This window comes from Pseudoliparis swirei, chromosome 24 (genome assembly GCF_029220125.1).
Source record: "Pseudoliparis swirei isolate HS2019 ecotype Mariana Trench chromosome 24, NWPU_hadal_v1, whole genome shotgun sequence".
Taxonomy (NCBI): domain Eukaryota; kingdom Metazoa; phylum Chordata; class Actinopteri; order Perciformes; family Liparidae; genus Pseudoliparis; species Pseudoliparis swirei.
In genome coordinates this window covers 18,300,411-18,325,786 of record NC_079411.1, presented here as the reverse complement: position 1 = coordinate 18,325,786, position 25,376 = coordinate 18,300,411, and the positions used below count along the sequence as shown (strand labels likewise).

Genomic DNA, 25,376 nt, shown 5'->3' with positions numbered 1-25,376 from the left:
AGACTCGGCTTTCAGCATTAGCCTCCATGTCGATAGAAAAGGACTTATTGGTGGAACTAAAACGCACAGATAGACTGTACAACAGAGTCATTGAAGTCTTCTTGAGGAAAGAAAGAAGGATGGATTTTGTGTTCAAATAATCAGTCTTTGGTGAGTAGGCATACAATGCATTCTATTTTTTATTAAATGTGTATGTATGTTTGGCACAAAATAAAATGGCAAATAGCCTATGTTGCAAATTATTTGTTTTCTTTCTTTTATTTTCAGTGAATAGTTATGTGTCTTTATCATCACGGTGAAACTGCTTTGGTGCGACAATGCCCTGTTTAGTGAACAAACTAGTGCAAGTGACTTTTCTTCTTCTTTTTCTCCGTCCCGATGCGCGCATTCTGCAGCGCGAGACGGAGAGCCGAGAGAAATGACATGCTGTTGTGTAGATACGATCAACATCAGACGGCTGTTTAGTTTAATAAATGAACAAAGACGTGCTATAGAGAAAATGACGGGGGCGGGCCAATTTTTTTTAATGTCATGTGATCTACCAATACTACGCCGCGATCGACCAGTAGGTCGCGATCGACGTATTGAGCAGCCCTGGTCTAGAGCCATGGCATCATAATGATAGTAATAAGAGGTGGATTAATTCGGGTGGGACTGTGTAGGACCTCACTGAAGGCCCAGGCCCCAGGCCCACGGCCCACTACTGGTCAGGATTAATAACCGGCGCTGCAGGGTGACTTAGTAAAGGCCGCATTCCCACCCAGATGACTTCAGGTTTGATGGCTTTTTTTTAGCGCTGCTGAAGTGCCCTCGAGCCAGGAAATAAACTCCTGCCAGGAAACGCTGGTCTGCAGCTGACCCAGACGAGCGGAAGTAAACAAGAGTCTGTCTGCGGGGAACTTAACCTCGACAATATCTAATGTGGCTGTACGCAATCCAATCCACTCAAAGCAGCTGAACCGTCTCATAAGCCGGGGACGTCTGCATGCTTCTCACTTGCTGCTGAGGGGGAAAGCGTCTGAAAAGCCATACATAGGAATCTGGCAACTGTTATTCGGTGGCTACCTGCTGAACCATAAGAGTCACAAAACCATCTCTGTGTTTTCTCCCGCGGCGCCGAACAAGCGCCGCTCTGTTCCCGGCCGGCTGACTGGACACAAGCCCCTCCCCACTCTCCTGCAGGCCAGGGGCTGCATCCTCACATCTACCCGGGGTTAGAGTCAATGTCAGAAGTAATAAATGCACCAAACGCACCGATGGTATCGCGCGGCCTGAGAGAGAGCATCCGCATCACCATTTTATATTAATCTCCGAAGCCTCTTGCAACTTGATTATAGAGGTCCGTGTTCGGAGCGCTGTGCACGCACGCACACAAGTACGGGGAGCACAACATGCTCAACATGCTCAACATTCCCATGCGTGAACACACAAGCACACATGCACGAAAATGTCCCACAATTTGAGGAATGTGCTCCGAGGAGTAGGAAGTGGGAATGCCGGGCTGGAAATGATGTGAACAAAATAGAGCGGCTCTGGGATCTGCAGAGTGTGTGAGCGCTCGCATTCAGACTGATCTCAGCAAGGGAAGTGCAGTTCACCTGTGTGTGTGTTTGTGGGGGGGAGGGGGGGGGGGGAAGCAAAAATACATTTTGAGACCATTCGCTCCTCAACGAGCTGGAATGTGTCTGCAGAGGATTTTCATCCGAGTGAAATGAAGGCTGCCTGTGTGTGGAAGCGAATGGGACGGGCAACATCCTCCCGTGCGACGCAAGTCAAGACCTTGAGCTGCTGCAGTCGGAGCTTCTCGTCCTCCATGTCTCTCCGGGCTCGGTCCTCGTCCTCCTGCAGCCGGCGCTTCTCCTGACGGAGGGGAAAAGAGGGAGGGTGGGAGAGGATTTGCAAAGGAAGAGAGTGAATGAGGACGTGTAGAATGTAGATAAGAGTGTAGGTACACTTAGTCAAACGAAGAGGACGATGGAGGGAACTCGGGACGGCAGTCAGACATAATCGAGCCGATGTAAATTAATGAAAAGGAAAAAAGAACAGGGAGAGACGGCCGTGAATAAAACATCCCGTGGAAAGAGTCAAAACAAGGACACCTGGTCAACCATCTGTCACAAGGACACCATCACCACAGACATCAGGCCGACTCTAGATCTCACGATGTTCAGAGCAACCGTCCCCATGGCAACCCGGTGTTGTTTTCCGTGGGACCCGGGACACCCTGACTCATCACACTGCACACCCCATAAATTATTCAGGAGTCACGGAAAGCTCGGAGAGCTCCTTCTCCATGTAGACAAATGGGAAGTAGACGAGCAGCGGAGACGTCCACCTATAAACACGTCTAGAGCGCAGTGCGGATTTGCGTAGATGTCAAATGACAATAAAATATTTCTAGAGCTCTAAAATAATCTCTAAAAGCTACATGTACTTCCTTTTTTCTCATGTGCTGATCTGATCCGTGACTCCGGGATCCAAACCGTCACTGACGCTAACGTAGCTCCTTTACAGACCAGTTAATGTTGTCAGGACTATGGCTGTTGGTGGATTAAATATGGCAGATTGTAATTTATGGATTATGGTTGTTTGGACGATTAAGATAAGAAAGCTAATATGTGCTAACGTCAGTTGTCACTTGTTGCCATGGTAAGTATTCACAAAGAAAGAAGGCTAAAGAGAGTTTAGCCTCTGCCCAGAAAAGAAAAAAAAGCATCTTTATGACGAGCTGAGATCCAGCAGTTCAGTCGTGGCCATCAGGTTCTGTTGCCACTTGTGGGTTCAATATTTCAGGCCAAATTTCATGGTCCGTTCAGTTTTTTTCATCAGGTTTCTGAGCAGAACTATTTGTTGTCACCAACAGAACGGAAAGGGGCAGTTCAGAACCGGTACGGTATGAAACTCAGGCTACCGGTATTGCACGTTCAAATGTAGTCCATGTAAATTGCCCTAAAATTGGCGTGTTTTTGTGTCGTGTCAGGGTTCCTGAGGGGAACCTTGTTTGTTTTTTTCAAGCTGGTGTGGCCTGGCCTTAAAATATCTTCTTCTTTTGGCAGCATGTCTCTCTTGGCATGTCACAGTTGCTTTGACTTGTGTTTTTGTTCCCGTTTCTTTGTACACACGACTGATACCTCCACTTTGAACGGTGACTTAAAAATAAATTGCTTCTTGTTAGCAGTTCTTTTGTCTCCCTGTTTTGTTTTCTGAGCCGGGTTGTGACAGCTGTGATTTACCCAACACAACTTCTCTTTAGAGCGCAACATAAACATCAATAGACAGAGACGTGTGCGTGCGTGTGTGTGTGTGTGTGTGGACTCACAGCAATGGCCTCCAGACGCCGTTTGTATTTCTCCGTCTCATCCATCCTGGCAGCTGTGACACAACAAGACAGGGTTGAAGGTCAGAGGTTAAATACATACAGTAAAGACTGGCTGGAGAGAACCCATCTAGGGCTCTACTTCAAATGTATCCTCTTCAATCCTATTTGAACTCAACCTCGAAGGCACATGAGAAAGCATCAGCTAGAGTCACACACAGCAACTCAGTCATTAGCAAGTTTCTGCCATTACAAACCATAGCTCTGCTTTTAGTCAACTTATTGGAGAGAAACTCATTGTTGGTCCACATGGACCTGCACTGTGTGGGTTTTTACCAGAAAAAGACTAATTATAGGGAAAAATACTGTTATTTGAAATTGGAGCTTTATCCACGATGGCAGCAATGATCTCAGTCACTGACAATCCCGTGTTGCGTGGAAAGAGATCGGTTCTACACCAAAAAGACACATTTAGTCATTACAGCATCTGGGATCTCGTATTGGGGGAGATCCGAGCGACGCGGCACCCTATTTTTACAGAACAAAGACCAAACTGTCACAGCAGTTGTCGCTAATCGCCATCACGGAGCTTTGAAGCGCAAAATAAGTGCTTACCAATGAACACACACACACACACACACACACACACACACACACACACACACACACACACACACACACACACACACACACACACACACACACACACACACACACACACACACACACACACACACACACACACACACACACACAGCAAAACATCAAGTACAAGCTCATGTCTATAGCAATGGGAACATACAACTTAAACGGTGACCGCCTCTTACCTGCAGCGACTAGAAAAAAACTAAACCTCAAACACCCTACGTCATAATAAGCTTTGACAAATCAGTCACATTACTCATCCCACCCCCAAAACCTGCCACTTACATCCTCTACAAATGAGCTTTCTCTTTTCTCCCCAGAAGGCAACTCAATAGAGCTGCTGCTATTGTTGCTCTTCCAATATAGATCTTACAGCACCTTCAGGGGGGGCGACGCTTAACACGCAGAGGAACAACACCTGAAGGAGTCCTCAGGCAAAACAGAGAAGGGCCGACATGAAACGATGTGAAAAATGTAGGTGCACTGCGCATGGGGGTGGAGGCGAAGAATAGGTAAGGGGGAATGTTTTGATGGGGAAACAAATCTCCAGCAAGCCTATCATTACTCTGGAGTTGCGAGACAGTGAATATAGGTGCAAATATAATATATATCATCTCAGAGAGATTGAGAGACAATGTACTAACAGAGGTAGAAAGAACAAGTGTCATTGTGGCAGTGTTTTGAGTGACTGTAGGTGCAGCGACAGCTTAGTGTCAGTCCCCGTAGGGCAGAGGTACTCAACTTCGGAGGCCAAGAGGGCCACATTTAAACCACAACAGGTGCAAAGGGCCACACATTATTATTAACATATATTTGTACTATTTTATTCACTGTATTTACTACTGCTGTTTAATATGCTGTCTTGCTAGTCATTTTTAATGCATTCCAAAGCATCATGGAATATTTAACAAATATTCTTAGTTTCAGGAACAAATGTAGTGTAGCGACTGCGTTTCCAAGGATGACAAGTGTTGGTCAAGCTGATGTTTTATTAACACTGGAGTGAATAGCTTTGCATTGATGACATTGATAAAGTTTGCAATTGCTACTTTTCCTATTGAGAGCTCTGAGTCTGCATTTCACAAATATTAATAACAATAACAATATAACAAACAACTGTTTACGTATTCCTATTGAGAGCTCTGAGTGTGCATTCTTTTCACAAGTCCTTTCAGATCTGGTTGTTGCTCAGTTGTAGCTGCTCTGAGATAGTCTGCCAAATGTCTGTCAGTTAGACGGGAACGCTGCTTTGATTTTATTATTCCCATGGCAGAGCAGGAGCTTTCACACACACATAAGTAGATCCAAAGCAGGTCAGGATTTTCTGAGCACACAGGATTAATGCAGGGTTTGTGTTCCTCAGAACACAGGATATCCAGAATGTGTCAATGCTCTCCTCCTTGTGTCTTTCTTTGAGGATGTTGTTGTGCTGCAGCTCTATGAGTTGTTTCTCAAACGCAGCCCTTTCGACTCCAAATTGCCCAGATGTGACTGAGACTGAAGTAGCCTGTAAGTCACAAGCAAAGGGATTCTCTGTGAATGCCAGCACGGGTTCCAAGGATTTAACGTCCGCGAACCGGGAGGAAAACTCCTCTTTCAATTCCATGAGGTAGGCGCAGTAAGGGGTGGGTGAAAATGAACCTGGTTTTGACACTTGGGCCTGTAGAACAGGAAAGTGTGTGAAATTTCCTACCTCAAGCTGCTGCGCAAACAGGCTCAGTTTGGTTTCAAATGCAGCCACATCATTCATCATCATCGGCAGAACCTTTTGTTTTCCTTGAAGCTTAAGATTGAGTGAATTCAAGTGACGCGTTATATCAGTCAGAAAAGCGGTGTTGTGCATGAATGTGTCATCTTCCAGGGGTGCCAGTAAATCACGTCGGCCCCTCTCTTCCAAAAATATGCGCACAGCTGGTAGCAGCTCCATGAAGCGATCGAGGACCTTTCCGCGACTAAGCCACCTGACCTCCGCATGCATCGCCAAGTCAGTGTATGCACTTTCAAACTCTTGGACCGAGGAACGGAACTGTCTGTGTTTCAATGCATGTGCAAGAATAAAATTGACTGTTCGTGTCACAGAGTCCATTGTCACTTTGAGCTCTCCACCTCTCAGCTTGCTGCACAATTGCTCTTGATGCAAAATGCAGTGATATGAGAAGAAGTCCGGCGTTTCAGGATCTTTTCTGAGCAAAGCAATTAATCCTTTCTCCTTTCCTACCATGGAAGGAGCCCCATCAGTAGTCAGAGAAACCAGCTTTTTTTAAGTTGATGTTTTTGCCTGGTCCGTGAAAAAAGCACATCATTGCAGAATACATATCCTCTCCCCGTGTTTGCCCTGTTAGCGGTAGCAAAGCCAGCATTTCCTCGGCAAATGTGTCCCCTTTGAGAAAGCGCACCCAGACTATAAACTGCGCGATGTCTGTGCGGTCGGTGGATTCATCGAATGCTAGACTAAAGTACTCGGCACTTTCAATGTCTTTTAGCAACTTTGATAAAAGATCGTCTGAAATGACTTCCACTCTCCTGGTCACGGTAGAATCAGACAACTGCAGCTTTGAGATTTGTCTGATGTCGTCCTTGTTGTTAAATTCCGAAAACAGTGATTCCGCACAGTCCGCAAATGTATTTTTAAGAAATTCTCCCTCTGTAGCTGGCTTCTTGGCTTTCGCAATATTCCAGGCGATGTTGAGCGAGGCCTCTGTAACGTTGTCGCTGCTTTTAACAACGCTGCAGAACATGGATTGCTGGGCTTGAAACCCACTGAGCAACGTTTGTATTTTGTTTCTCCTCAGGTCGCTGCCAGGTGGATAGGCATCTTTAAACTCCGGGTGAAGCTGTTCGTGATGGCGTTGTAAATTCGCTCGCTTTGAGACAGAGATTGTTTTTTGACAGAGGAGACACATTGGTTTCCGTGTATCTCCCAAAAGCAAATTCACTTTTCCATGCAGAGTTGAAAACCCTGTTTTTGTCATCCACTTTCCTTTTCTTTGTCGCCATCATTAATTAAGGTGCAAAATATTTTAACAGATGAGCTGGCGCGATAAAAAGGCGGGAACTTAAATTAAAGGCGCACTACCTAATTTTCACACGATTTTGGTTGACTAATTATAATTATTATGCATTTATTTTAAGAGGGCCACTGCTCCTTAATAACTAAGGATGGGTTAAATGCAGAGAACTAATTTCCCCTTGGGGATTAATAAAAGTGTATAAAAAAAAAAAGTAAAATGTAAAAAAAAATTACAAAATTAAAAAAAATAACCAGGCATGTCGGGGGCCACAAAATAAGCGTCCGCGGGCCGCCTGTTGAGTAAGTCTGCCGTAGGGAGTGGAGGCTGGTGCCTCATCAGGGCTCCAAGAGAGCGCCCAGAATAGCAGCCAGAGATAAACAAGCAAACACAAACAGAGGCTTTGATGAGGAGGTATTGAGGAGCTCCCCGTAGACACTCGCACTGACTGCGATAATTAGACATGATACAGGAGGGTAGAGGAGGGCTGACAAAGTCAAAGAGGCAGAGAAAGTCAAGGCGGCTGCAGAGAGTTGAGCAGAAGACGAGGCGAGACGGGTTTGGGAGGCCCCGCTCCCAGCTGAACCGCATGTTGTACTCTTTGGGTTTCATTTGAAGGTCCGTCAGCAGCGTTAAGGTCACTGAGGCGCTTACAATACAAGTTGAGAGATAATTGACTGCTGTGAGCAGCACGCATGGAATTAAGTGCGATATCACAGGTTGGTTTTTCTCAATGGTTTTTTAAAGTTGTTCGGTTTGTTTTGGACTTAAGTCACCGACACTCGTTGTGGATGTCTGTGGCGTTGTTGGCGGTGTGCCGACATAAAACTTTTCTAAAAAACATCTAAACATTCTAAATGCGACCGACAAACTGAATATATTTTAAAAAACGGAAATATGAAACTTATCGGTCATGGACGTTTAGCGGAAAAAAATCCATCGGTGCTTTATTGCTTTTATTTCAATTCACAAACCAAGACTCACCTGATCCAATTAAGACCAGAGATATACAGTGTATGTCGTTTGGTAATCACAGTGAAACCTATAGTCGCAATTTTATTTCAACACAACCACCAAGCATAATTATAGTAAATACAGTATTATTGTACACATATATTATTGTACGACTCACATTTTGCTTATGTTTGTGTACTGTTTGAGACACATTTCTATATTCCACTTCCAGGAAGGACCGACATGCACAAGATGGCCAAAGCCGCAGTAGTAAAAACACAATATGCAAAGCCAGGGTGATATTATACTTATTGTACTTCAAACCATTCAGCATTTTGCTTTAGACCATATCCGTTCTTTATTTGGCAGCGTCCACATTATAAAACCAATCAGAAGTGTTATTAATCTGAATCTTTGCGCCTTCCCTGTGAATTCTCACACGACACCCACAGACCTTCAGAAAGCACAGATGTGCTGTGCGACTTGTCCCCCGCACTGCGTCCGATACACAGCAGAGACAAACGGCGGCAGTTAAACTCCAACACGGCGCTGAACTCCTGGTCCGCCTTTTGCATGCCGACCCAGGTGACTCCCATGAGCCTCAGCTCCAGTCAAACTGTCAGCTTTCTGGGAATAATATGTGTTCTGTACACAGCAAGTCGTGGGCTGTCTGACCTCAGTGGTATGACCACCCAGCCTCTCCCAGTCTCTCCCTCTCCATAGCCCACTCACTCTGTCACACACATGACTGACTGAAGGCGCTGTGGCCAAAGACAAAAGATTTAGAGCAGAGGCACGAGGAAATCCAGAGAAAGGAGACGAATGCATTGTTTATTAATGCTGCTGCAATTATTGGTCCATTTATTAGTCAATGAGCCCCCAAGTTACTGATAACATCAACATGGTCTCTGTTCTCCTAAAGGCATCATCTCTTTTCCAACGCATTCTTCTTCTGTCAAAATATATGGCTCCTACATGGAAGAACTTACTTTGGAAGAAGTGAAAACCTGATTGGTCGCTTCATTGCTGCGACCCCGCTGCTTCTGACTGAAAAAAACAAAACTGCTGTATGATCACAGGGCGCCACTTCACCCCCTGAACTCAGAACAGTTTCGGGGTGTTTTTTTGCTTCCATCGCATTTTACTCCGTGGCTTTGATTTTCACCGCACCTCTATGAAAACGGCACAAACATAGGTAGAAGAATAGAGAAATCAAATGTATTTTGTGTAATATGACAGTTACCATGCAATACATCATAAAACATTTAAAAATAATTTCTGTGATGATTTATTTGACTAGATTGGAAAACCTCTCTCCAAGGTTCATACGCACAGAAACACACCTATGGTCTCTCTCTCTCTCCCTCAATGTAGAATGGAACACAAAGGAGCAAAGAGCATAGACTAGCAGCCCATAGGTGGTTAAAACATCCACCACGTTGCCATTACATATGCATAACAACAAAACGATTGTAATAAAATAACAGCTCCATTCAACTCCATTGTGGTTAATAAAACAGATGCAATCATACATTGCAGCTCTATTTCAAGGAGCATAACAGACTGTGTGTGTATAGGAATGTTTTTCAGTCTTCCTGCAAACGGTCAGCATGAAACATTCCTCCTGCTCTGGTGTAAAATAATGTATATTTGCCTTTAGTGTGCGAGTGTGTGTGAGTGTGTGCATGTTTACATAACAATGTATATTTGCCTAGTAGGGTGCCATGAAGCCTATATGCCAAATGCCGGCGTAGTGACATTAGCTCTGTGGGAACAGATGGGAGAACGGCGGGGTGTCTGGTATGCAAAACCATAAGAATCATTTAGTATCACAGCTCGCTGCTCTTGGATTTCTCCAACACGCACTCGCTGGCAGTGCACAGCCGACTGTGTATCTTAGGCGGTACTACGACGTCAAGGCAAGAGGTCTTTAGATTTAAAGACCAGCAGACTATTTTGGTGTTCAGCTAAATCCAAATTACAGTGCAAGTTCTCATTATTTTCAAGCTAAGCAGAACAGCACAAATGCCACCGAAAAAATGGTCTTAAAAGAAAGACTGTGGGAGAGGCAATCAGCACAAACAGCGTGAGCTGCAGGTACTTATAACCACCAAGGCCTGAATTAACTTGGATGCCGAATGTAACACCAGTGACGGCGTAAAGGACCCTGAAGATGTCGATGTGACGCTATGGAATCAGGAAAAGAAAAAGGCCAATTCAAATGCAATAACAATACAAAATAGGTATGGATTGTTCATGTTATTGGAAAGGTGAATGCAGAGTTGTTGACATTGACTTCACAGGGAGGCAAGTGAATATATACAATGCACTTAATGTCAGAAAGTATTTTAGTCTTTCTGAAATGGCTGATTCTGTAAACGCGAGTTGCTAAATAGCTCCAGGTCTGTAGGGGTTGGGAGGGAGAGTCATTAAAAGGCCACCCAGTGACATTGTGTTTTTGTGTGATGATGCAATTACTCTGGCGTTAGACCGCCGGCCACCCTGCTTCTGTGCACTTTGAAGTTTCTGCTCCATTTCCTGGAGCTGAGAGGGGATGGAGGTGGGGGATGATTACAATGACGACTGAGGAAAGCGAGTGGGAGGTAGAGGTAAGATTGGAGAGTTACAGTAGATTGTATGCTCCTCAATCACGCGCGGCGCTGTGAGCGCATTGGACTACCAACACTAAAAGATGCATTCATTTCTATTAACAGTATTAGTGAGGCCGCTGTGGAATCATCTTTGCTTTGAAGTGCAACTCGTCGGCTAGAGGCTCATTCACGTCACGTCACATTATCCTGCTTCTATTCAACATCACCGTGTTTTCAACTCCTCTCCCACGGCACTCCAATACAGAACAGGACAAGATAGTAGCAGAGAAGTGGAAGGTTGTCTGTGGCGACAGTCCCAGGACTGTGATCCAGAGAGAAGCTGTCAAATTATAATATCCTTCCAGTCGTGTTTTTGGGAACAGGAAGAGCATAAATGTCGCCGTCCTCCAGACGATTCGTGACGGAACACGCAATCGCAAAAAGACCCTGATCTCTGGACCGGCGCTTCCTCTGCTGTCGTCACTGTCCGGTCGCTCAGGAAGAGCCTGCCTCAGACACACAGCCGGCTCGCTGTAAAACAAAACAAAAACTCCAAGATGGAGCTTCAATCACGGACGGTCAAAGGGGCAGTAACTCTCGAGCTCGGGGGATGGATGTAGCGGATTGTTGTAAAGTGCTTTTTCATCAGGTATCGATTTCCTGCTGCTTTGCAGACCGCTGCAGAAATTGCATTATCGGAGATGGAATGCTAGTCGAGAAAGGAAGAAATCCGACACAGTGGGTGGGAGGGTGTGTGTGTGTGTGTGTGTGTGTGTGTGTGTGTGTGTGTAATTTGTGGAGCTTGGACGGTGCTGCTGCAACAGCACGCAGCCAAGTTTCCTCTGATTGACAGTCTTGGTCGAGGGGAATGAAAACTCAGCATTCCACTGTTTTGTGTGTGTGTGTGTGTGTGTATCAGTAACAGATGGGAGGTTAATATATGCGCGCGCCTCCTACGTCACAGAGCTAACAGTGTAGTAGACTTTGGAGCGTGTTGGGGATTATCAAAGTCAACAACGCACATCAAAGATTTACTTCGCTGCACTCCACAGGCGTGTGAGTCCGACTTCAGTCCCAAGTGGTAACGAACGCGGAGGCTCACACGGTGCATTGCGCGTCAAAGCATTAAAAGACGCCTTCAACTCTGCGTGATTTACATACTTGTTGGGGGGGCAGCAACTGCGCAGACGTGTACAGAGAGCATCAAAGGCATCGCTGCGAGGGGATTTCAAAATAAATCTTTCATGCTGCGGTGTACAGTGGTTGGACTAAAGCTATTTAATGCGCTGGCAATTTGACTAAATCGTGTTGACAGAGGAGACTATGATGAAACAATAGCATCTCAAAAGGAGCAACCCTCTTTTATTGCCTCTGCCATATCAGTGTAGCTCTGTCAGGTAACACACACACACACACAAACACACACATACACACACAACTCCCCATGCTCATTCATCTTTAAGTCAAACATGAACAAGCATTACACACACGGCACATTACCCGTCATGGTCACAGGGGTTACTTTCACACCTGTAGTCTGGTCTAGTCAGTCCCATTAGTTCTGGTCCGAACCATTACCTCTGCATGGATTCATATGTGAAAATCTAATTGCAGTGATTGACAGCAAGTCATTCTGCACTGAAAACATGCAGCAGGAAACAATGAGAGGAGCTGCTTCGGTGGTCCCAGTGAAATATGACACAAGTCCAGTTTGAGGGAGAGAACATAGAGTTTTGAAAGACTTCAGATGCCAAAAAAAAACCGCCCAGCAGTTTGCAGTACTTCAGGACTGGCTTTTACAACGTGGCAATTATTGCAGCTTTTGTAGTGATGCTCATCGGGTAAATGGGGGATGTACCCAGTCCACGTTGCCTATGATCACATGGGCAAACTCCAGAAGCTTAGAGGTTCGGGGTACGGCTCTGCTAGACTCGATTCGCTTGTTGGTGCTTCGCTCGAGCCGAGTTCTACTGTCGATAGTACCGAACCTGGACTGTCAGATGGGGTGTTACCGGTAACCATCTGAAAAGCAGTCATTGAAATCTGTTTGGAAAAGGGTTAGGCCTTTGAGGACAAACCTTCAATGTCTTCCTTTGTCATCAAGTTCTGATACATACCGATACTATTGCAGCATCTACGCTAACCTGTTCAGGAGTGGCCATCGTTGTTGAGAACGAACAGTGACCTCTCTGTGTCGTATCACACACACCTATGCCACGCCCTCAAGCTGCCAGTTGACCTTCACCGACGCCGGTTGATCTGCGCACTACCTCATCGGACATGAACACAATACGTAAATTAATTACCTACTCCACCTTCTCGTATCTGCCCAGCTCGCTTGGAACCTCAACAGAGCTGGTACTGTAAAAAGTACCAGCTATATTTATCTATCCACAACAGTTATCTTGGTCCACCAAGTGTGTCTTGCTGAGCCCACTGGCATATTCTAAACTGCCATTAATTATCTCATCAGCCAAACCCACAGATAGTTGACATCAAGCTAAACATTGTTTGTGGCTGCATAGGCTGTACTGCTTGATATTGCCCTCTGTGTGTTTCCCAACATGCCATGTCAAAATTCTGTCGCACACATTTGAATTATAAAATCTGGAAGGATTTGGGGTGGAAAAAAAATCAGTTCTGTAGTCTTTAAACAAAGCAGCAGACTTTAAGTGACAGCATGGGGAAGCCTTTGTAAAAAAAATAAAATAAGAGTAAAAACCTCGTCATCCACCCATCAAATCGGCAGAGGGGCTAGAGAGATTAACACGATCATGTGGAACATACATATGCATGGTTGAGCGGAAGCGCAGCGTGAATGAGTCATGTTGCCTCACGGAGTATGATTAACATGCAGGACTATCTATTTAATCCAACTGTGAAGAAGTCACATTGTTGTGTTGGTCGAAGTGTATGCGGTTTCCCAGAATGGTGAAGTCAGTCAGCTAAATTACAACATTTTTGTAATCAGCGAAGTTGCTCTTTAGTCAGTTTGGGGAACCTTACAGTGAAAAGAGTTTAGGGATTATCAGACTGGATGTACAGATACACCATTTAGGTTTTTCTAAATACGTTATGTTTATGCAACACATTAACTAGATGTATTTCCTCAGGCCAATCAAACTTGAGCCATTAGGACTTGCTTGTGCATATGAAGAGAATTTTAAAACAGCTGTTGAACTGTAGTATTTTCATTATTTATTATGTACGCCGCAGGATCACACATCAAAGTATCTCCACAATTTATATTTAAAGGGTAACCACAGCAACAAGAAGTGTTTTACACACACAGTGCTTATTGGAAAACAACATATGCCAACAAGGATATTCTCAAGTCAAAAACATAATTTTGTGTAGAAATGTTGTTTGTTTAGCTGCATTTGGGTCTTTATTTTATACATGCTCACTTAAATTTACATTTTAAGGTTCAAGGAGAGAGGATATCATGTGTTGTATTGATTGACAAAGTTTAGATTTTTTTTAAACAACTAGGATTCTCGTATGCATTGCATTACAAATTAAATTGTAAAATTATCTGCCTGAGGTTAAAATGTATGCTAAAATAATTGATTGTTTAACCAATTTTAGTATCTTTAAGATATTCACTAGTCAATGCAACAGCTAGACCTGTAGGAGAGCCCTTTAAAGCAGTGATTTACAAAGAGAATTTCCAACGGCAATTAACAACAGGAATTAATGACAGAAATTAACGAGAACAATTTGTCAGGGGACACGAGAAAGAATAGCAGTATATACAGTGCATCCGGAAAGTATTCACAGCGTTTCACTTTTTCCACATTTTGTTATGTTACAGCCTTATTCCCAAATGGTTTAAATTCATTATTTTCCTCAACATTCTACACACAACAACCCATAATGACAAAGTGAAAACAGGTTTTTGCAAATCTGTTAAAAATAAAGAACGAAAACATAACATGTACATAAGTATTCACAGCCTTTGCCATGACACTCAAAATTTAGCTCAGATGCATCCTGTTTCCACTGATCATCCTTGAGATATTTGATTGGAGTCCACCTGTGCTAAATTCAGTTGATTGGACATGATTGAGAGGCACACACCTGTCTATATAAGGTATCACAGTTGTCAGTGCATATCAGAGCATAAACCAAGCCATGAAGTTCAAGGAATTATCTCTAGACCTCCGAGACAGAATTGTATCGAGGCACAGATCTGGCGAAGGGTACAGAAAGATTTCTGCAGCATTGAAAGTCCCAATGAGCACAGTGGCCTCCATCATGCGGACATGGAAGAAGTTTGGAACCACCAGGACTCTTCCTAGAGTCGCCCAGCCAGACTGAGCGATCGGGAGAGAAGGGCCTTAGTCAGGGAGGTGACCAGGAACCTGATGGTCACTCTGACAGAGCTCCAGCGTTGTTCTATGAAGAGAGGAGAACCTTCCAGAAGGACAACCATCTCTGCAGTACGCCACAAATCAGGCCTGTTTGGTAGAGTGGCCAGACGGAAGCCACTCCTCAGTAAAAAGCACATGACACCCCGCCTAGAGTTTGCAAAAAAGCACCTGAAGGACTCTCAGACCATGAGAAACAAAATTCTCCTGTCTGATGAAACAAAGATTGAACTCTTTGGCCTGAATGCTAAGCGTCATGTCTGGAGGAAACCAGGCACTGCTCATCACCTGGCCAATACCATCCCTACAGTGAAGCATGGTGGTGGCAGCATCATGCTGCAGCAATGTAGTCTTACACTATATGGTAAGTCATGCATATAACTGGCGGTGGTGTTCATTTCACGTCTTGGTTGGCATTATTGATATTGATGTGTCAGTCACTTGATGTACAGCCATATCTCATTAGGGCTAAAGATCCTGATCCACACGTTAAACCTGTCTCAATGGGCTTGCGGATCAATTTTTAGAGCAAATGTGATCTGCTTTAGTGTGATCTTTTCTCAGTTCCTGCTTTTATGTTGCCTTGCTTAAACGTGTTCTAACATTCTCTGGTTTTATGTTGCCCAGAACTAACGTGAAGTTTCTCCTTCCCTCGTTGATGTTGCCTGGCTTAAATGTAATAGTTTCGTGGTTTAAGTTGCCTGGCTTAACGTGATCCTTTCTTAATTTTCTGGGTTAAACGTTGCCTGGCTTAACATTGTCCTTCTTATTTTCCTAGGTTTACCTTGCCTGGCAAAACCAAATCTTCCAGTTTCCTATAAATATAAAAGATGGTAGGAAAACAGACTTATTTCCTGGTTCTGAAGTTGACCCTTCAAAGATGAAATAAAGTGTTTGGTTCCTGGATATTTCTGTTTTCTTGGTGTCGTGTCTGGATTTCTTCCTTTTTGGTCCATTCAGACTAATCTCTTAACCTGATGCATATAAACTTGTATCTCTCTCCTATCCGACTGCTGGTGAGACGCCACAGGATACTCACCCTCTGGACCTCAGTAATCAAACACCCACAGGACACAGAGAGTTTGGATCAGAGTTCAATTCACGTAGATTTATTTGTAGAAGTATTTTTGAAGAGCAACCAGTCAAAGATGACAATTTCTCGTTTCCCGAAAGAACTTTACATGGTCTAGACGAGTGATGTAGTGTTCCCCCGACTATGCGATCTGACGCTGCCTGTCCTGCTTTCTGAGAGTGACCCTGACTATTCTGTTCTGCAGTCTAAGAAGTGTGACCCTCGGCTACTCTGTTGTGCGGGCTACACAGGACCCCAACCTATTCTCGTCTGCGGTCCGACTTGACCGCGACATATCCGTTCCTTTGGTGCGACGAGACCCCCCGCTATCAATTCCAAGATCTTACAAACTTCCAATACTTTACGGTGGTAGTTGATCCACACTATCCTCTTCTGTGGTCTACACGGGACCCCAATCTGTCCTCGTCTGCGGTCCTTCCTGACCCAAAGCATGTCTCTGCGGTCAGTCCGGACCCCGCCATCATTTTCAGGATCCATCTGGATCCTGCTATACTTAGTGCTGTATATCTGGATCACTATTAGCTTGTGGGGTTGATAGACACCCCCGTTTACTTGTCTGCAGTCCATCGAGACCTTTCACTCTCTTTTGCTTTGTTTAACTAGACCTTCTTAACTCTGGGTTAATATTTACTCGTACTGCTCGCCCTAACAGATTCCAACCATAACAATTCCTCATGAAATATTTCTATGGGTGCCTAGATAACCCTGCGGCTGTAGGTAAGGTTTGAATTTATTGTATCCATATAAAATAATTCCTTTTGGGGGATTCTGCTTTCGCAGATATCAGCATTACTGACCCATTGCTTATTCAGGCTATATCCTGATAGTCTAATCGCCAACGATTTGCAATATTCAAATATATGTAATTGTAATACATTATTATTAAACTCGACAAACAAGTCTCTCCTGATTGAAATACCTTTATGTGATTTAGGCCACACCTGCATGTGGTTTGGGGCACACCTGCTCACATACCTGTATGTGATCTGGGAAACAACTGCTCACATACCTTTATGTGGTCTGGGACACACCTGCTCACATACATGTGATCTTGGAAACAACTGCTCACATACCTGTATGTGGTCTGGGAAACAACTGCTCACATACCTGTATGTGGTCTGGGAAACAACTGCTCACATACCTGTATGTGGTCTGGGAAACAACTGCTCACATACCTTTATGTGGTCTGGGACACACCTGCTCACATACCTGTATGTGGTCTGGGACACACCTGCTCACATACATGCAGAGCTCAGCCGCGATGCGCGCACACTGGTGAGCAAGTTATGTGCATCCCTGTGTATAAATGTATATATCCGTCTTTTGTCATAAATCTTTATGTTCTCACAAAAATATACCGAGAATATCGGTAATATGGGGTCATCGGACCCTATGAGACGACATAGATCCTATCTGCCTGATGGATCATCGAGGTCTGGGTCGTGGAATTCCTGCTCCTGACTACGCCACTGTCCTGTTGAGACTCCGCCCACTGTTGAGACTCCGCCCACTCCTCCTCCCCACCGCCATCTGCCTGATGGATCGTGGAGGTCTCCATCGTGGAATATGCCCACTATAAACTATTCATACACTCTGTCATATTCATTGAATGTATTTTAAACTCTAAATCTGTCCTTCTGTACACATTACATCTATTGCACCTGTCCATCCTGGAGAGGGATCCTCCTCTGTTGCTCTCCTGAAGGTTTCTTCCTCTTTTTTCCCGCTGAAGGGTTATTTGGGAGTTTTTCCTGGTCCGATGTGAGGTTTTGGGGCAGGGATGTCTATGTGTACAGATTGTAAAGCACTCCGAGACAAATTTGTAATTTGTGAAATTGGGCTATACAAATAAACTGAATTGAATTAATATGTGATTAATCATGATTAATCCACAGAAACCTGTGATTAATTTGATTAAAATTTATCGTTTCACAGCCCAAATTTTATTATAATATATTTATGATATATCTATATGTCATATGATATTTATATTAATATACTGAATTATTGAACTACGTTTTTTGCATTGAATCATACTGGGATGCTTACTGAAATTGATTTGATGGCCCTACCAAAAAAAAAAATTGCGCTGGTGTGACATTTGCTGTAACCGGAAAGTGTGTGACATGACATGTATTGGCTTGCTTCACTGATTTGTCTGTCTTTGTGTGCAGGATTAGTGTGTGTGAGTGTGTGTGTGTGTGTGTGTGTGTGTGTGTGTGTGTCAAACAGGTTTGGAGAGGAATGCAGGACTGGTGTAATCCGGTCTCGGTTAAATTTTGCTATTGTCATGGAGTCAAAAGCCTGAAGGCCTGTGTGCCTCAGGGCCCCGTGGCTCAGTCATTACAAACACATTATCTCACAAAATACAGCGCTGCCCAAATCCGAATCAAGCCGCATCAGGGCAACACAGTAGAGCATTGCAAATACCGTAATGTCCATCTGTAGGTCATTCACCACTGGCTGATAAAAACGTTGCAATGTTGAGCCACACAGCTTTTGTCCAATCTCTAATGCGAGGAGGGAGTCACCTTGTAAATGTTTAATCGGGAACAACGTAATGTTTAACTTTCCCTCCATCCTCGTCGTGACTGCGGACAAACAAACTGAAATCCAGCCCGTCATGAAAGAAATTATAGCGACAACGCATTGTTATAGCTGTGAAGGCGGAGAACGAGGACTTTGCGTTAAAAAGATCTTCAAGCATTTCTTAATTAGCGCTGATGGCTTTGAGGAGTATCGATTATTACATTTTTTAAATTCCCATTCTTATGGCAGCATAATGTAAACAGGATCTGACCAAATCTCAGCTGTGCAATGCTTTGATTTCCCCTTCTGCGATTGGCTCAATGTCAGACATCTCTTCTAGGCGGCAGACTATTGTTACCAGATAGATGAGAATGTGAGACCTCCAAACTCTTTTGTATCGAATTCAAAGCTCAAAGATGTAAAGAAAAGAAAAGAAAAAAATCAGAGCTGCAGCCCTCCCCGTTTGATGTATCGCTTCAAACTCCAATAGATGATATCTGTCAATTCCATTTCAACAACATTCCATTTCAACAGATCTCTTTATATTCAGAGGTTTTATTAAGATACCTGTTATGCGATTGGATTCCCAGTGTACCTAATCACTTAGGTTCTCCTCTTCCTCTGTTCTCATCTGCCCTCCTCCACTTCTCTGTCGCCCAATCTTTCTGTTACTTCCCAAAGGTTGAGTCTTTGTTAACTTTTCTTCACAGCTCTTTATGTAACTTTCTGATTATCTATTGAGTTTGTTATCTTAAATGGAAGGAGTTCTACAATCTGATACTCGCCAACAGAACCGGCTACATGATCAAGAACGGATCTCACAAACCTTGTTCAGATAATGTCTGATGAGTGAAGTTATTTACGGAACTACACAGCCAAACTTGTTCAGGATACGTTCCCCTCTTGGACCCTTTAGATAAACCAATAAACTCGTCAGACGGACAATGTAACTTCTTTCACTAATTTGTCCCCCATGTCTGGTTCCAAGGCATTTTGGTCCATGGTTAAAAGGGCTTGGAGGGTTCCCAGCACTGTGGGGTTTCTGTCAACAGCGCTCTACACCACCACCACCATGGCTGAACCAGAGGCAGCTATAGGCTGGTTCTTTCCCCCCTCCTTGTTCTTCAGGTTTCATGAACATAAGGACCTAAATACTTCTAGGAAACTCAAGATACGCTCTCTTGACCTGGGAAGGTAACCAAGGTGAGTTGTCCACCACTGGACGGAGGGCTTTCTGCTAATCAGAGACAGAACGATGGCTCAATGCGTGACTGCAAAGATAGCACACTTCCAGACAACAATCAGCATCACACTGAAGTTTTTGAAACCATCTCAAAAATAGATATTTTACCGTTTTGTTTTGTGTTTTTTTATTTTTTATAAAAAACTCAAATGACAGTATAAAACTGTAACATATTGCTCATGGCAACAATATGTTGTCCCTTAATGGTATAAAAGAATGCTTATAACTAGGGCTGCAACAACGAATCGATAAAATCGATTATTAAAATAGTTGGCAACGAATTTCATTATCGATTCGTTGTGTCGCGTGATTATTACGGCACTCAATAAGTCGCGGATTATAATAAAAGTTGAGTTGAGCGCAGATCGGCGTAGGAGAAACAAGAGCGGAGCGGAGGACAGAACGCTGCGTTGTGAGAGCCAATCAACGCTGAGCTGCCCCGCTGTTGATGAATCCAATTGGCTGCTGCTGCTCACGTGGCGCTGGATGCGGAAGTCATTTACGTAGTCGGAGACATTCACGGAGCTGTGAGCGCCTACGGGCTATGTTATGAACCCAGACACCAGGGCGTTACATGTTACGATGTGTGTGGCATTTCCACAAGAGTATAACGTAGAAAACGTGGTTATTTATTCCGTGGCGGATGGCGGAAAATATTTTTCCACGGAGAAAGGCAACGGAGATAAGCCCCGCGCTCTCACCACACGTATGACGCGTTTAACCCATAAATAGCCAACTCAGGAGAGTAAACCGCTGTCAGTCTGTTTATGACAGGGTTCATACACATGCTGACCAATGAACAGGGTTCATACTGCTGACCAGTGGATCTCCAGGACCTTTCCATGACTTTAAACCAAATTTCCATGATTAAACATTTTGTGAAAACTCTGTCTATACATGACAAAGTATTTTGGGATTTTATTTTTTTCAATGACTTTTCTAGGCCTGCTAATAGTCATTTAAAAATTCCATGACTTTTCCAGGTTTTCCATGACCGTACGGACCCCGTTTTGAATAAAGGGTTGAAAATTATTATTTTTGTTTTTTTATCCGATTAATCGAAAAAATAATCAACCGATTAATCGATTATCAAAATAATCGTTAGTTGCAGCCCTACTTATAACAATCTAACAAAGGCCACATCTTAATATGGACTGTTGTTTCTCCCTGGGTGTTGCCTCTAATGCCTGATTGACAAATCCATTCAACGGATCATCAGTTCTTGAGCAAAAAGCCACTTGTGCCGAGCTGCAGTGTAAGAAGAGTTGGAATATTTTGGTTTCAATGAAAGGCAGGCACACCAACAACAACAAAAAACACCCCTTGTCAGCAAGAAATTAAACGGTAGAGAAATTTCTCCGATAGTGAAAAAGGATGTTAGTTCTGCGCAAACAAATCTACAGCTACCAAAACCACACAAACAATAATCGGCTTGGCAAATTCCTTTCTGTATGGGCTGTGGATCTGCCGTTGCCATTTTGAGCAATTCAGCATCAGGTAAGCTTCTACCAAAGTAGTTGTGAATTGGTAGTTGTGACAGTTTAATTGGCAATTTTAACTGACTAGACTACATCACACACTAACTGCAGCTTTGGAAGAACGCTAATTATTAGACAGCTCGCTGGCATCGCACACTTCCTCTCTCCCGCCACAAAGATCTACAGATTCTTAATTAACGCCTAATTCTGCCATTCATTAATGTGTTCAATCATTTCTGTGAATGTAACTTAAAGCATATCCCAGAACTAACATTTAAAATGGATAACCACAGTCCACGGCCAACGAGACGTTGTAATCTAGGAGCCAGCGCCATGCTGTTGTCTGGCGTCTTGAAGCTGCACAACTAACTTTTGTCAGGAGGATTATGGAAAAAAGTACTGGCTCGATGTCTCATGAAAGCTGGTGGAAGGATGTTGCAGGGACATACCATAGACTGCATATAACGAGGAGTTTAGTCGTCGTGAAACCACCAATTGGTTTGCAGTGGTGTTTTGAAGCCTCGAGTTTGGCATTTTGGCCTTTGCCATCTTGGCTTTTTGCAACCAGAAGTTATTCAAGAGGGTGAAGCTACGTACAACAGAGCCCTGAATACCAAACAGCGACACCTCTCCATGTTATGCAATACGTTTGAACCATCTACAGTTTCAAGAAGAACTGAATAGAACCCTCATGGAGGAAGGACGTACGGCAGGGCCAGTGGCGGTTCGTCCATGGGGGGCGCTAGGGCGCCGCCCCTCTTAAAATTTTGAGATGAAAAAAAAAGAAGAATTTTTTTTTTTTAATCCTGTCAAAAAACATTATATGCCAAATCATTTAAATAGTAAATATACCGTGTTGACGCGCTAAATGTGTGTGGGAGATCGTCAGCCTGTCAACAACCACTTAAGTTAATGTGAAAAAATATAATATATCGCCATTATCACGGAGAGAAGCCCTCCCTTTTTCGAGGCGCTGGTCTAACGTGTGTACGGCATCGATACAACATTTCAGTCGTTTTGGCAATGACCGGCTTCACATTGGCGGATGAAACCGGGAATCTTGGTGCGCACAAATGTGCGCACGCGATTGGATTATTCGGCAGATCAGAGACCCGTATGTTCCCTCAGCCCATAGAGCAGTGTTGCCAGGTCCGCGGTTTTCCTGCGGAATCGGGCCACTTTTGAAGTGTTGCGCGGGTTGAATTTTTTGTCCTTGGTTCGGGTAGACCCATTTTGCATGCAAATTACATCAATATCTTTAAATAAAAATCCATATTTTAAATGAAATAATTTATTCATACCCAAATCCTACCAAACTGACTCCAGATCAGCACGTGCACACATTTTATTTATGATAATATACTGTATATAATTACACAAGGCCATTTTAGGACCTAGGTGAAATAACTTGAGGGAAAACTGCTTTTAATGCTGGCAAACTAAACATATGTTGTTACTTTGTAGATATTACAATACATTTGGCAATGATAGCAATGCTGTTGGACTTTAAAAGCAGTGTATATGGTTTGGCACGGGCATATTTTGAGTTATGATATTGGGCTGGTTTTTGGGCTGGTTGTGTCACACAGACCTGGCAACCCTGCTGCCCAGAGCTCCACAGAGGTACGCGAGCAACATAGCTAGCAGAAGCTTTATGTTAGTATGGCGTCGGCGACTGAAAACTCTGGTATCTCTACACCAAACACCTTTCAATCGACGGTCAGATATTGACAAGAAGAGGCTGAAAGAGTTGGGACCCGAACATCCGGATTTAAAAATTCTGCAACAAAGCGCTGACCGCGGGAGGACGTACACCCGGAGGTTCTCCTCAAGCCTATATGCTAACCGGAGCTGGTTAGCTGAATGCTCCATGAGTAATTCGTTTTTTGTTTCCCCTGTCTGTTTTCCAAAGTCCTGGGACGGAAACTCTCTGGACTACAATGGGGTGAGGGATCTACAGAGCTTCAGACAAGTGTAAAGCACGAATCTTGCCGCAGTTATCTAGCTAAGAACATGGAGCTAACTCGCTAACAGCATGAAGCCAACCCTGTTTGCAGACCGAACTGGCATCGAAAACACAACGAAGAAGTTCTGAAAAACAGACACATTCCCTCCAGAATAATGTAAACAGGCTGGTTACAGACATGATTGACTTTAACCAGAGTTATTGAGAAGTTTGACCACTTTAAAGAGAGGAGGCTACTTTTCTTTACATATAGTGGGTCTACTCTGTCAAACAGTTAGAAATGCACTCTGTCATTTCTTGTTTTCAATGTATTGTATTTTATTTTTGTTTGTTGTTCAACGATATTATTGAGTGTTTGTGAATTTTATTTTAATGAGCTATTTTTATTTAGCGTTATTTTAAAAAATCTGTTTCTCGGAAATTGCTTTCCATCTGTTGCACTTCCTGCTCCTGAGTCCATCTTTCCGTCACAATGGTTTTATATTGCCGAGGGTGAGTTGAGTGAAAAACGATTTTGCACTATTTTGGCTATATTCTTCAATAAAAATTAACCGTTTATGTGACATACAGTAATGGAATGTTAATACGATCCCGGCGTCCAGCTGTCGTGTCATTTAGACTGTCAAAATATACGTTTGGTGGCGGTTTCATTGAGCCACTTTCTAGCTCATGTTATTTATTTTGTCCATTAGGGGTCTCTGTTTTCCCCTTGTATGTTACATGTCATGGTTTTTGATGAGAATTGTTATTATTTAGATTTAATGTGGTCCTGTCTTCCATGGACAATGTTTTTTTATTGCTGAGGGAAGTGGAAGTGCAGAGACAGATCAGAAGGCAAATGTGTGTGTTCTGTTGTCTTCTGCAGAATAAATAAGTGCTGGGAAAATCCACCATCTGAGCCGACTTCTTCCATGCCCGTTCCACATCAGTTACATCTGCTCTGAACCTCTTTCATGTGAGGGTGAAACTCTTTTATTTTGCAAACCTCTGAAACCCAACCCAATGTTCCTTAAAGCTGCTCTGAACCTCTCATGCCCAAAGTTACAGTGTGTTGATAGTTGTTGTTGGACAGTGTTGAGCACGCTGTGTTCTTGAAATAAAGCTTTGTTTTTTACAATATTCTACTCAAAACCTCTCTTCTTCTCATTGTTGAGTGATATTTAAACCACGTCGCCCAACTGCGCACCCCCCAAAAAAAATGTCACCAGCCGCTACTGGGCAGGGCTCCTTATATTCAACTGCCAACTGACTACATATTCACAGTATCTATAATATCGTGGCTTTTTGTCAAGTTTCTGACAGTTTTGTAATGTTTTCATCCTTTTCAATTCATATTCATATGCCACTAAAGTTCCGAGAAAAAGCTTTCTTAATGGAGAGACTATAAGAGAGGGGAACATTGCTGGCAAGCGAAGAAGCACAAATATGCCGTCAAAAAGCTCAGGTTAATCTTGAAGTTATCTCCTCAAAACCATTACCTCTACAGCCATAACACATTACTTGAGTGCCTAATCCTTGTGAGCCTGATTAATACATTGCTGCCGGTGTCAGAAGAAGGGCAAGTGTACCGTGTGCAACAGACATGAAGGTAAATGTGTTTTCTAACGTCCTACTTCTCTCACCAACTGTCAGCCAGGATTTTGGAGGCTTTTAAGTCAACGGACTGACTGTTGCGAATGAAAGGAATACCACACAGACACACACAAGCTGAATGATTTAAAGAACGCCGCCTGAAAAGCACCTCCTGTTGCCTAAACAACACACAAAAACACAAAGGAAAAGGGGACGCTGCACAAAAGGAAGAGTTGGTGGCTATAGTTTAAACTTGAATGTGGGGGCGTGGCTGGTATCTCAGGTATGTTTGGACTGAAGTGGATGGTGGTACCGTGCAGCAAAATACTGTAGGTCAGCTGAGATCACTGGAGAGTATTTCAGCATATGTCTTATAATTTCAGTATTAGTCGTTGACCCGGCACACATTTTGCCAAGTCGGACTGCAATAATCTTCACCCATCACACAGATGAGTTCACTCATCGCTGCGAGTGCTACGCAGTCAAACGCAGAAGCTCTGCAAAGTCTATGCAACTAATAACCCTGGTGACATCATGGTGACGTCATAGTGATGTCATGAATATATCTGCCGAGATATCTCTTCCTCTGATGCATACTGACCGATACTTTT

General features: G+C 43.6%; 1 protein-coding gene across 2 annotated transcripts in view; it reads right to left on the bottom strand.

Moving 5' to 3' along the window:
- palm3 (paralemmin 3) overlaps positions 1-25,376 on the bottom strand; it is a 37,494-nt gene that overhangs the window by 8,427 nt on the left and 3,691 nt on the right. For both annotated transcript variants that reach the window (XM_056409309.1, XM_056409310.1), the window contains exons 2-3: positions 3,320-3,372; positions 1,780-1,860 (exon numbers count right to left, since the gene is read on the bottom strand). In XM_056409309.1, the coding sequence (XP_056265284.1) occupies positions 1,780-1,860; positions 3,320-3,364 (126 nt within the window). In that variant the 5' untranslated portion in view covers positions 3,365-3,372. The remainder of the gene's footprint in view (positions 1-1,779; positions 1,861-3,319; positions 3,373-25,376) is intronic.